The 13,198-nt window shown below is 43.5% G+C and overlaps 1 protein-coding gene across 3 annotated transcripts in view; it reads left to right on the forward strand.

Annotated features, from left to right (window-relative positions):
• The window catches only part of WBP1L (WW domain binding protein 1 like), a 60,351-nt gene that overhangs the window by 32,535 nt on the left and 14,618 nt on the right, over nt 1-13,198 (forward strand). For 2 of the 3 annotated variants that reach the window (XM_068399875.1, XM_068399874.1), the window contains one exon: nt 12,841-12,943. In XM_068399875.1, the coding sequence (XP_068255976.1) occupies nt 12,841-12,943 (103 nt within the window). Of the gene's footprint in view, nt 1-2,605; nt 2,856-12,840; nt 12,944-13,198 lie in introns of those variants that run through there. The other variant, XM_068399876.1, reaches the window with a different exon arrangement.

Here is a 13,198-nt window from a genome sequence, read left to right on the forward strand (position 1 = left end):
AATTATGATTTCAGCTCTGGTTGCCCCCAAGCAGAGAGCAATAGAAAAGTAGAAAGGTTTTGGAAATGGGCAATGAGCAGCAGAAGGCTTTGGGAAAAGATTTTACATTAAGAGGACAGAGAAGATTGATATCTTTTATAAGAAGATAGCTAACAGGTACAGAGTAATGAATGGGTGAGAAGATGGATGGGGACTTCTGTTCCCACCTGCTAATAATATGAAAGTCAGATTAGAAGGTGGTGAATTCATTCCTGATGAAAGGAATTATTTGTTCACAACCACTATCTATGAAACTCATTGTCATGAGACAAAGCATTGGGGCAAGGACTTACGAACTTTAAAAAAAAAAAAAGAGGAGGGGGTAAAATGATACCAGTTGGAATATCCAAAGCAATTGCAAAGATTAGGAGAACCTGGGTGTTTTGAAAAGGCTCTAAGTGTATTGATTAAAGTATTATAAGGGTATGAGCTAACTTGTCTAGCTCTTGGTTTTGCCCCTTTCCAGGGCTTTTTCCATAGTCACCTATAACAGGATTTGTGGAGCATGTTACCAGCCACTGTCACTCAGAGACTGCAAGAGAGGGTAGCTGCTGCTGCTTCAGATGAATGTGGTAATGCCTGCTTGCCAACGACCTTTTTTGTGTCAGTCTTTCCAGGATTGCTAAATTCACACATAAATTAGGATGCTTTTGCTTTTCCGCTAAGTTACTGCCTTTGATAGTCCTTCACAACTTGTCTCAGATCTGGAATGACGCTTTGCCTTTTGAGTGTGTGCTGGGGGAGAGGCGGGTGGTTAAAGTTAGATTCCTTCTGACAGTAGGGATTTAGAAATTGCTGCATTGGCTCAGCCCTGGGATCTGCCTAGTCCAGAGCTCTGGATAGCAACAGCCAAAATCGGATATTTCAAAGGACAGCGTGAGGCCACAGAACAGATTACTAAAACAGAAAGCTGCCCTTTTATATCATTGGTGTTTGTCCATAGAATTGGAAAAGCAAAGGTTGAGAGTTTGTTTGATCCAAGAGCACAAAAGCTGGAAAATCTCCTTGCATGGCTGATGCTAGTTAATGCTGATGTTTTGTATCCTCCAGGAAATTACTTATGTGCCTGTTTTCTCTTAGGAAAACAGAGATGTGCTTACCTTAAACGGCAAGTTTATACGGTGGCTTTAAGTTGGTGTAAAAAATAAGTAATACTTGTGTATGGTCTCACAGCCTAATTGTGTAGAGGACACCCACAGTTGGGTTCTCATTTGGGAAACAACCCCAGGCTGGGCTGGGAGGAGGCAGCAGCAGTGGTCGCTGAGGGGTTTTGACATGTGGAAAATGGGTGTCTTTTTCTGGCACTGCTGCAAGCTATCTGGCATTCTGGTTTGGTTTTTTTTCCTTTCTTTTTTTTAATCTTTTTTTTTTTTTCCTGCTGTTGCAAATTAGCATTTGTAAGAATTAGGTGTGGTTTCTCTCTCTCTCTTCTGAAGTCCTGAAATTACTGTTTTAAAGTGCTACTAAAAAAGGGATTCAGTGAACTCTCTATGGAAGAAAATTACATTCCTCCCCTCATCAAATATTTTGATGTGTTGAGCTCCAAAAACCAAAGAGGCCAAAAACAAGGGGAGTTGCCCCTCTGTCAAATATCTGCAGAGCTGCTGCTGGGGCACGTAGAAGTGGCGGTGGTGTCCCGGTCCCCCCCGACAGACGAGGACAGCTGCTGATTAAAGAGAAGCACAAAAAAAAAGAGGTTGCTGAACTTTCAAAGTGGAGGTAGGAAAGGGAGTTAAATTTAGATTACCTTCTGCAGTGTCGTCTCCTACACCGCTGTGGAACTTGCTGTACTCCTTGCTTGGAAGAGGACAAACAAGACATGCCATCCTGGGCAGCAGATGATAAATTTGTTTATAAGGCTTAATTGCCCCTTGGCATGAAAATGTGAAATGAGCTCAAGTAGAATGAGAAACCTTCTGTCAGGGTTAGTCATGTTTTCCTCGGGGAGAGGTGGATTAAAATGTCTTCCCATCACCTGTCTGATGCTGGAGAGGCCCCAGTCCTGATCCTACTGAAATCAGAGGAGTTGTTGTGGTTTCTTTAGTAGGACGGCTTTTATCTGGAGGGGCTGAGAGTTAACAGTTCTGTGAGAGCTGCACAGAAAAAATAGAGCCATGGTGGTAGGCAGGAGGCGGCATGGGAGTGCTTTGGATCTGTGAAGGCTTCACCCAGGTCCCTGGGGTCTGGAGGTGCTCAGAAAAACCACCGTGGTTACTCCTAGGGCTCCAGTGCTGTTCAGCAAGCAGCATCAAACTTAGCTTTCTCCTCAAAGATAGATTAAATGTCTATTTTTGCTCAGTGAGATTTAATCACAGAGGAGCCGTTGGCTCTTGCCAAGGTTTTTAATAGATTCCCCTCCACTTGCAGCATCCCGTTAGCAGGGAGTGGAGCGCTCCTGCTCCTCCCCGGCTCCCCGCCAGGGTCCCGCACAGCCGCGCTGCCCGCTCTTACCCAGCAGCTCTCTTTAAGGTTCAGGGCTGCTTTTTTTTTTCTTTTTTTTTTTGTTATTTTTTTTTCAGAACTGCCCGACCTGATGTCATTTCCCTCTTGCGAACACCCCGGCTGGGCTGCGTCTGAGATATGTCACGGGGAGTGGGAGGAGGAGGAGGGGGAGCCAGCGAGTGCGTGCAGTGTCCCAGGACCCTGTTTACTTAGCATTCCCAGCCGAGGAAGCCCTGGTTTAAATAGGATCGGAGGAGCAGGCTGCCCACAGCAGATGAGGAAATGGTCACTGTGGGGCTTTAAATTCCTGCCTTCCCATGCGCTGGTGCGGAGGATGAGCCTGCAGAATGCCTTTCCTCCTGGGTCTCAGACAGGTAACAGGCTTCCGTGCGGTGGGAGCTGCTCGCTCAGGTGGAGGATGTGACTGAGTGCTTTTAGTTTTATTCTCCCTCCCTCTAAGGAAATGATTTCTGACTTTCCCGAAACGAAACGGTACAAACAGCACTTCCCCGCCCATGGTGTTTGATCGGGGAGCGCAGTAGCGTGAGAGATGTTTTTTCTTAGCGAGGAAGGAGTAAAACTGCAAGCTGGGGAAAGAAACTCTCTTGTTGTTGTTGTAGGCTTTGCGGCAGGGTGGCTCTTTGTGTCGTGCTCCTGTGCTGGTTTTGTTTGATTGGGTTTTAGGGTACTTTCCACAATCCTTAATATGGAATTGTGTTTACATTGCTTAAAAACATGCCAAACTTGGAGCTGTTTTCTTGTGCAGACAGTATTTTGAGTGTTAAAACTGTGCAGTGTTTTTTTTTTTTTTTTTAAAAAAGGACACATTTTTATATATATACCTCATCTCTGACAACAAAGGTCACCAAACGGAAAATGGCAATGTGCTGTGACCCCCAGCTTGGTGACTTTTTAATTGTTCTAGGAGAGTTTGAGCTTGAACAAGAATCTTGGGATAATTTAATAGCTGGTAATGTCGAGTGGAATGAGGAACAGTAGCAACTGCCCAGCTGCTCCCCGCCGGAGGAGGTGCCAACTATGTGTTCTAGGCTGGGGGAGAGCAAACCATTTTTTTTTGGGCTAGGAGGCACGTCTGTAGGGGAATCTAACTGTAAACTCTTCCCAGCACTGCTGGGATCTGTAGTCCTCAATAAATAGATATTGCATGATATCAGAGTGCTGCTTGCAGTTTCTAATTTAGAATTAAAAATTCAAGATCGGACCGTAGCATATTTTAAGCTACCTACTTCCAGTTGTTCAGAAGCGAAGGCAAAAGGACTTACAGCACACTGCTGAGTAAACAGTGCTCTCTCTCCTTATCAGTTCGGTTTTTGGTGAAACGCAGTTCCCCCCCTCCCTCTCACTCTGCTGAACTGAAAACAGTTTTACACAAGAAACTACCTCTAGCACAATGACCTTCTGTAATTGAATGCAATAGCTATAATAATAGTTCACTTGTTAGCACTCAGGGCAAAGAGACTGTCCCTAAAAACCTCGGAACTGAACCAAGGAGGGAAATTCGGGCACAAAGGCTCAGTGGCTTTAGGTAACTCTCAACTTGCAGTGAGACATAGCTGGCTTAAATGTTGAGATTGTTCGAGTCTCACGAGTGTGTTTTTCTCTAAAGTTCCTATTTCTAAATTAATCCTTTTGTTTTAGAGAGGTGTTTGGGACAACTGAGGCGCTGCATAAGGTGTAAAACCAGAAGCTAGGTGCAATTTGGCTTCATTTGCTCAAACTGCGAACATCTGGTTATGTCTGGGCTGGGTGGTACTTTTTTCTATGCTTGTAACTTTTCGGCATTGATACAGAGGCATTTACAGGAAGCAGAAAAAAGGTGTTGCCTCCAGAACACGAGAGCAAAGCTCTTGACTATTTTTATCCACTGTTGAAGGATATAGTGGGAAAGAGCTGCTTGCAAAGCTGCTTAAACTTTTCTTAGTTTTAATCATTTTGAGTTTTAATAATTTTTCTTTAAAAAAAATATCTGTGGTTGTGTCCTGCATGCAGATAGTATTCAGAAATTTCTTCTTCCACTTCTAAAAGAGCGGAAAAAAAGGGTTGTTAGTGAACAGTGCTATTTAATTAAAAGTGTGGGAGGAATTCAGGAACATCTCGTCACGCATCCGCCTCTATTGTCTCTTGTGTTTGCACTCGGACTGTAAACACTTGGTTGTCTGGGATGTCCATTGTTGTTCCCACTCAACATGAGGGGTGCTGGTCCTGGGCTGCACCTCGCAGCACAGGGTCCAGGTGCCGAGCGGGGTGCCCTCCCGAGAGCTGTGTGGCAAGGATGGAGCGGTTGTGGTGAGAGCCTTGGCTCCCTGGGACGGGCACCCCTTGCTCACTGCTGCACCGCACTGAGCAACTGGTTCCCCTGGATCTGCCTTCACTTCTTCTTTGGGACCCAGTGGCATTGCAGCATGGCAGATGGACTGCCGAACACATGCTAAAAATAAGGTGTTTGGCTTGGGGTTTTTTTGGTTGTTGCAGTGGGGATGCTGTTTAAATGCCTAAAAAGCTAGGTCAGCTCTATCTGACATCAGTGCAGCGTGGGTGTTTAAAGCTCCCATCCCAGGAAACATGGTTGTAGAGGATCTCAGCTTTCAGTTTTAAGTGAGCATTTCCTCTTAGGGTTGCAGGTGGAAGCTTGAACACGTTCATCTCATTTGCTGCATAAACATAAAATTAAAATAAAAAAAAAAAGCAAAGGTAGAAATGTTGGATTCCTAACCTCTTAAGTTTTAATTTCAACTGCTCAAGGTTTTCAGTGTTGTCAAATGGTAGTTTAAAACAACAAAATGCAAGACAGCCTCCTCAAAGATGTAATTTCCTAGAAGTGTCTATCTTTAATGTGAAAGGGCTGGGACTACAGCTGGGAAGCTTCTAGCAAGGCGTGAAGGAAGTAAACACTTTCATGTGGCGCTTAAAATGCGAATGTGCAGGTCTTGGAGTCTGAAAGTGAAACCTGGATAAACAAAAATGAAACCGACTCTTATTGAAATATATCAAAGTGTCCATGATCTGTGAAAGGACAGTGTTCCTTTAAAGACCATTGGAGTATTTCTCCAAGATAAGTGGATGCAACAAACCAATTTGTTCCTCAGATAAAGGTTAATAAAACCTCAGAGGTTCTGCATCCACTGAGGGTGAAGATGGGTCTGCTGTGGCTGATTAATCATGGTGATTTAAATATAGTTCTCCTGATGCTGGCATTAGCAAAGCAATAAACGATGTGGATTAGAATTCCCATTTTGGAGATCTTTATTGTGCCTAGGACAGCTTGGGGCATCGTTCCTCCCCTGCTTATTATACATCAAGTATTTGGATGTTTGCACTTAACACATTTTTTTTTTCCCCCCACATTCAGCAAAACAAAATTTGTGGTGTATGTCTCATGAAGAAATGTCCAGATTTGATTTATGTCCTGGCCTCAGTTGTCTGTCGTAAGGCAGGCTTACAGGAATTTATCCCATCTTGCTGGCAGGGGCTGGCACCCGAGGTTCCAGTAACTCCCAGCAATTAAAGCTGGTTTCATCTTTACCAAACTTACGTGCTTTTGTTAAATTGAACCCACCAAAGGCACGGCACTTGTTTAGATGCTGGATTTTTGCTTTTATGTTCCAAAGGACTAACAAGTGTAGTGTTAATGAAGACGGGAGGTGACTGAAGGCTTCGGTGCACGCTCAGCCTGGTTGGTGTCAATCCTGAGCTGCCCTGGTGATTCAGGGTTCCCCTGCGGTTCTGCCTGTCCTTGCTGCAATCCCACCTGCTGTCCTTCTCTGAAAGGATCTAGTGATTTTTTATTTAAGATGAATTTTGGTTACAAACTGGGGGGCAGCTGGCAAGCCAGGAGTTGTAGTAAACCCTATGGCAAGATTTGGCATTCCAGCCTAATATTTTCAGTAGCAATTTTAACCTGCTACCACTCTCTTATCTGACAGACGTGCTCATCTTCTTTGGTAGCTTTGTGTTTGTGTGCTCATGAGCTATTGCTGATGGGCTTGGCTAACCAACACTAGTGATAGTCTGATATGAGAGTTTGAGTAAAAGCCAAGTGATAACTCATAAATAGTGGGTATCAAATACAGTTTTTCCTGTTGGTTGTTTCAAACATATTTAAGATACTGACAATCGCTTCCATTCTGTTACTCTGGGTGCTTAAAGAATATATATGCTTCAAATACTGATCGTGAGTTACTCAAAGTAAGTATTTTTAATATATTTTCTGAAGATGGTGTCATTTGCTTAAATCCATCCTGCTTTGTTGTTATGGGTGCGGCTGAGTACTGAAAGCAGGGGTCTGCTGCCTCGGAGTAACGAGATTAGTGAAATAACTAGGTCAGGATTTATTTTTTTTTAATTGAATAGATGCTTATTACCAAAGTCCCTTATGCGAGCTGTGAAACCAGGTCTGGAGCGGTCACAGGTTGAGCCTGAGTCCTGTTGAAACCAGTAGCATCTTGCCCTCTGGCAGATGCCAGCTTGGCAGCCTCCCTTCAGCCTGCTGCTGGGATTTTCACTGTGTCCCACTGTTAGTACGCCTGTTATTGAGTTCCTTAGTCACCCCTGTCATTCCGTTATTAATCCCCATCTCTTCCAGTTCAAACAGTAATTTGCTATGTAGTGTCTTGACAAATGCTGTACCGAAGTTTGGAGAGAGTAGGAAGTTAGAGTAAGTCTAAAAACCTGGCTATCCTAGAAGAGAGGAATGGCATCTAACCTGCTGCCAGTAAATGCCAGTCACATTTCAAAGTGTTTTCCAGGGTGTCTGGAAGGTTAGAATGAATAGATATCCTGGCAGGCTGTATGACACACAGAGGCCATATAAATGCAAGGTGTTCATATTTAGGGTAATGGAGGCTGGATTTCTGTGGAAAGAGGAGACAGAGCAAAGAGCTAAAACGGTTATTAGATCTTCATGATATCAGCCACTGCTGGTTTTGGTTACCTGGTTAATGCCAGCTGAGGAGTCATCTTTTGCAGGTGGTTCACTGCCAAGTATGCACTTTTGAGCGTGGGCTGTGGTGTTTGTTGCTGCAGTTGCATGTATTAATTTTCAGCTTGGAAAATAGCCACACTGATCTGGAATTTGCTCATCTTCATCTTTCTCCTTTTGACATAGCAACAGTGTTCCCAGGTTAACTGCTGACTTTTGAGAGTAGAAAAGTGTGAAGTGCCTTGATCCTTTTATTGTCATGATACTTCACTGTCAATCAATTCTCATATCCCTCAATTTCCTACATTGGCTTCAGACACAATAAATCCTAACAGATATACAGGTGTTAAACCCAACCATTTAGTACTGAAAACCTTTGCAAAAGTAGGATAAGGAGGTCTGATTCCATCCTTTCTTGCAGCAAGGGGCCATTCAGGCAACATACAGACCTCCATGAATGCTTCCTGTCTTGATCGTGGCCCAGATTTTGACCTTTAATTTGTCACGTAGACCTTCAGCAAAGGTCCAATACTAAACTGGAAGGTGGAGAAAATAATTGGCTTTTTTTTCCTGGCACTGACATTAATGTTTGCAGTAGCTTCAGATGTGACAACATATGGCACTGCCTTGAGTTCTCTTATTCCTACCACTGCTGGATATTTTAAGGATTATTTGCAAAAGCACTTGACAGCAGAAGTGTGCTACTGGCAGAGTTACCAGCATGGTTGTGGGTTTATCACAAATGCCAAATATCAACAAGAAAATAAATTTTTAAAAAAAATCTTATTTTTATTCAAACAAAGTTGCTTTATAAAGTTTCCAACGAGTGAAAACTAATCCAAAACACCACATCTAAAAGACGAAGAGACTCTCCAAGTGCACCAAGATGAGGTCTTCCCAACTCAACCGGTTTCATGAGAAAGAGCCTGCACCAGATTTAACAAACGGCCTCTATTGAACCAAATGGGGAGAGAAAACAGACTCCAGGACTGCAGAGCCTTCTCCTGAAAGCTCCCAGCTTTGGAGTATGCGTCAGGGATCCAGTGAGTCCAGTGTCTCCGATCTGCGTCAGCTCTTAGGATGATGCCAAGGAGGCAGTGGTACACGTGCAGCCTAGAGTATGTGCTGCTTTACAGGACAGAGCCAAACCCTTGAAATGAGTTGGAAATCTCCTAGACTTTGCAGGTGGGAGATAACGGGTGGCATGTTTGGGCTGCTTAGTTGTGAAACAGGAATATTCTGCTCTGATGGAGCTGTACGCACTTTAAGAGCAGACCCACGTAGATGCTGCTTAGTAATCCTGTCTGGAGGCATCTACAGTTAGCTGAACAAAGGCTGGCCGGGAGGGATGTGCTTGCCTGGACAGCAAGAAAACAAGACTGTCCTTCAGCAGGGAAGCCCGCACTGGAATGTGATAGCCACTGGCTATTGGGCAAGAAAGTGTTGTCGGAAAGAAACCCTCCCCCTCCCTTGTTTTTGTCAGACTACCTAAAAAAACCCAACAAAACCTCTTTGTAGTAGTTCGATAAAAACTCCATGCTGCTAAGAATGAGTAAGAACAATCATTACAAGCACTACTTGCAATGGAAAGTAGAAACAAAGGCAGGTCAATAAAATGTGAGTGCTGCAACTTTGCTTCTATGAGATTTTTTTTTCCCCATATATACTTTTCTTACCTATAAAACTACTCTTTCAGTCCTGTGCCTTGTCCATGCCTATTGGTGTGAAAGAGGAAATAGAGTACTTTCACAGCACAAGCACTTGTGATACTGTTTCCAGGAGACACTTAGGCTATAGATAACTATATTGCTGATATGTCTTAAGGAGTTACCGTTTGGCAGCATATGACCCAAAGAATGAATGGGAGAAGGAAGCAGAAATAATACAGCGCTGATGGTATGAAAAGTGCAGGCTGGGATTTAATTAGAAACTGAAGCCTGATCAAAGTGCTTGGTGGTAGGCAGAGGATTCCTAACAAAAAATGTCACGGTCTCTGTCATGGCCTGTACTGATGGCAGTGCATAACCTCTTCCTTGGCTTGCAAAACAGTGCAAGAAACTGTACGGTGGCTCAGCTTTTTGTAGAAGTGAGTCTTGACTTAAGTGGGGAGAGGGAAGGAGACTGAAACAGTTGATTCAAAGGAGGCATCTGTAAAATGTCCCAAAACAATGCTCTCCATGTGCTGGAATCTTTGCTTAGTAGCCTTTTCCTGACAGTTTGGTGCCTTCACATTTTATCTCCTTCCCCGTGCCGCATTGAGTAACCTAGCGTTGGAGGTAGCTGTGCTCTGAGCAGGGGTCGGGCCATGTGACCTGCTGGGATCCTTTCCAAACTAAATTATTCCTTGATTCTGTGAAACTGTTTGGAAACAAGGGTGACAATTCTGGGTCTGACATGTGGCACTGAGTCTGATGGCTCCAGGTTCCCAGAAACCCATCGGTGGCCAGGCTGGCAGAGGGCTGCAGAAAGGCTCCAAGAGGAGCTGCGTGGACTTTGAGAAGCATGGCTGGTGGCCAGCGCTGCAAGGAGTTTAAAACCCTGCGCTTTCTGAACTGTGGGAGCTGAAAGCTAACTGCGAGACTGTTCAAAGGTACAAGCACTTACACATTAGCAAGGAAGACCATTTCTCTTGGTCAGTGTGTAAAACAGCTCTGGACAGCAAGATTTGAATTCTGCTTTACATGGGATAGCAGGATGTTACTAGACTTGATCTCCAAAAGCAGGCAGGAACAACCTGCAGAATACCAACCTAGCTGCTCAGGATCTTCTGTTCAACATGTACACTCATCCCCTCATAGACCTGTTTGCCAGCTGGGCTAACAAGAAGCAACCCTGCACATAAGCATATGGTATTGTGGAAAGGTTGTTTCAAATATAACAAGGTTGGCAAGAGGGAGTCAGGAAGTTCAAATAAAAGGATAACGTGATGTAAGTCTCTGAAAACAGGACTGCTGCAAGTTCTTCAGTGGGAAAAATATAGTGATGTTGAAGCTGTTATAGGTTGCTGCTGCCGAAAGACACCAATGTGTTCCTTATTGCTACTCTTTGAAGCAGACAAAAGTGAATGGAACAAATTTTTGGGGTGTAAACACAGATGGTCAAGGACAGATCAGTGTTGTGATGCAGAGAAGTTCCTGAAATGACACTCTGGTACTTTCTTTTTTTCACCAGCTCCATGTGATTAATTTGCTGGTTCAACAGGTCACATTGATCTTCATGTATCACAACCACAGACTTCAGCCAGTCACTTTCTGGCTTGTGCATTATCAACAGGATTACAATTTTGCAATGGGATCTTCATTTCTCAATTCTGTTGATGTGAGAGCCAAAATCTATGCTATTTGCCAGTTGCATTAACTCTGCAAGGCCAACAAAAAATGAGGAAAAGTGTAAATAAACTAGTAAGAACAGATAAGAGATGTGTCCTGTTTCTAGTTCTTTTGCTGACTAAAATTACAATTTTTGGAATGAACAGTGTGCCTGAAGCAGAAAACGCTGTGCTAGCCCAACAGTGTCTCCTAAAAGTTGCTATTAGCTACTGCAGTTAGAGATGGAAAACACCACCTTACCCTATAGGAAAATGCTGTGTCTACGATTGGCATGCAGCATCTCCAGACAAGAATATAAAATGTTTGCTTTAGCTATCTGCAGTAAAGCAGTTTGACTGGTGTGTCCAGCAAAATGTTCTTCTCGTCCTGGAAACAGGAGGCAGATACCCCTCCAGCTTGTTGTCTCTGTGGGTGAATTTTAAGGAGGTGGCCCAGTGGTGCTTTTTAGAGCCCTTTGTGGAAATCATGATACCTGTGGAAGGTGGAGAAGTGGTATATTGTATGCCGAGTCGCGTTTGCTGAACTGTGCACTTACATGATCAAAACCCTTTCAAAAGCTGGTGTGACTTCTTAGGAGGAAAATGCAGCGTGGGATCTTTTCTGTTGAACCTTAGGTGGTGGAAGGTTCTTCTGCTTTTAGAGGTTACATTGCTGCTGTAATATGAGTGCTCAGGTGAGGGACCCACAGGCCCAGTGTTGGGGAGGTACGGCTCCAGCTGGGATGCGGCATGGTGAGGGAGTGCTGGCGCTGCCCCAGATCCCCAAATAGACTGAGTCTTCTTATGAACTTAGTGCAGGACTCTTCTGCATTGAAACTGTTGCCTTACATCACTTGGTCAGTGAGGTGGTCCATAATTTGAAATGGACTTTGTATTTTGCACACATGGTGACTCCATAGAGGCTTGTGAGATGTGTGGCCATGGTGCGCTCGCATAAAACAGAGGAACAATAGAGGAACAATGCAGTTCAGCAAGTGTTGGGACCCACCGATGTACATTCCTGTAGCCTGCTGGTTGGGTTTGCTGCTCTTCCTAGCTCGTTGGGTTTTGTTGGGCTTTTTTGTTTGTTTTTGTTTGGTTTGGGGTTTTTTTTTTGAAAGATGGTACTTATAGAATTAATTCTTTCAATGTGTCTTTCAGTATAAACCTCTGCACGTTTTGTTTGCCTTATCATAAACTTTAAGTGAAAGAAAACGAAAATTTTAGACTTCGTTACAGGTTTGTTTGCAACATCAATGTTTTTTATTAAGATCTGTTTGTTTCTCAAGAAACCGTGTAGTGTATTCTAACTTCCAGGTTGCCCCAAAGCCTATTAGAGGGCGTACAAAGCACAACCTGTAAGATGTTTCTGTTTTCCTGTGTTTTGTACTTTTTCCCACCCGTGTTTTCAGACTAGCAGGAAAACATGGACTTTTGTGAAGCGGTGCACCACGTGAGGGACTGAGACCTGACACCGTAGTCCTTTTCCATCATAAATGTCCTGAGGACCTGCTGGGTGATACAGTACTGCTGATTTTGCTCTGCTCCTGGACTACTTTGCTGTTCCAGGAAGAAGTTTTACAGGAATGCTGAACTTATATAAAGCACATGGTTAATTATGAAGGAATTGTTTTAGATTGGAATCTCGCAGGAACATACTGTAGTTATCATTTAGATCTAAATGAATCCAAGCAGTCTTTTCTCAAATTATAATGTTCTGTTTATTAATGCATTTCCTCCATTTGGCATTCAGCCCCAGTAATGCAGCAATAGCGTGTAAAATGTGGAACAAATGACATCTCTTCTTTAAGAGAATGCCTGGCTCCCAAAACGTGATAACTTCCAATGGAAAAGGAAAGGAATGATGAGAAAGCAGCGCTGATTAGATGCTAAAGCAATGTAACTTATGAATTTGGAGATATGGGGTTTTCCTCTGAACGGTCCTTTGTGGGTTTTGGTGATTCTTAGCTGTATTTTAACCTCATTATGTATTTTAGAGTTTCCCAAGATCATAACTTGTGACTTTTCAAATGCTTGCAGATCGTTGAGTTAAAGATTACATTTACAGAAGATACTGACAAAGCATCTTAAAAGTGTGTCTGTTTAATTTTAGGACAAGGAAACCTGCATGGGTGTCAACAATCAAAGTTACATATGTGAAACGGGCCACTGTTGTGGACAATCCCAGTGTTGCAACTACTACTATGAACTCTGGTGTAAGTCCTTACATTTTGTATGGCTTCCCTTCCTAATCTGCATGGCTCTCATACCGTACTACAGGTCTGGCTTGTGTCCCGTGGGGTTTTGTATTCAGCCCTTGTTATGCGTTGCCATTGCATTTCACTGCAACACGAACTGGAGCTGACGTGATACGCAAGGGAAATAGGATTGTTACAACGGGCATCGCCTGCTTTTTGAGGAGTAATGGGTCATCTTGCCATATTCATCACTGGAGATTTGTTGTTTGGTCT

This window comes from Nyctibius grandis, chromosome 4 (genome assembly GCF_013368605.1).
Source record: "Nyctibius grandis isolate bNycGra1 chromosome 4, bNycGra1.pri, whole genome shotgun sequence".
NCBI classification, from domain to species: domain Eukaryota; kingdom Metazoa; phylum Chordata; class Aves; order Nyctibiiformes; family Nyctibiidae; genus Nyctibius; species Nyctibius grandis.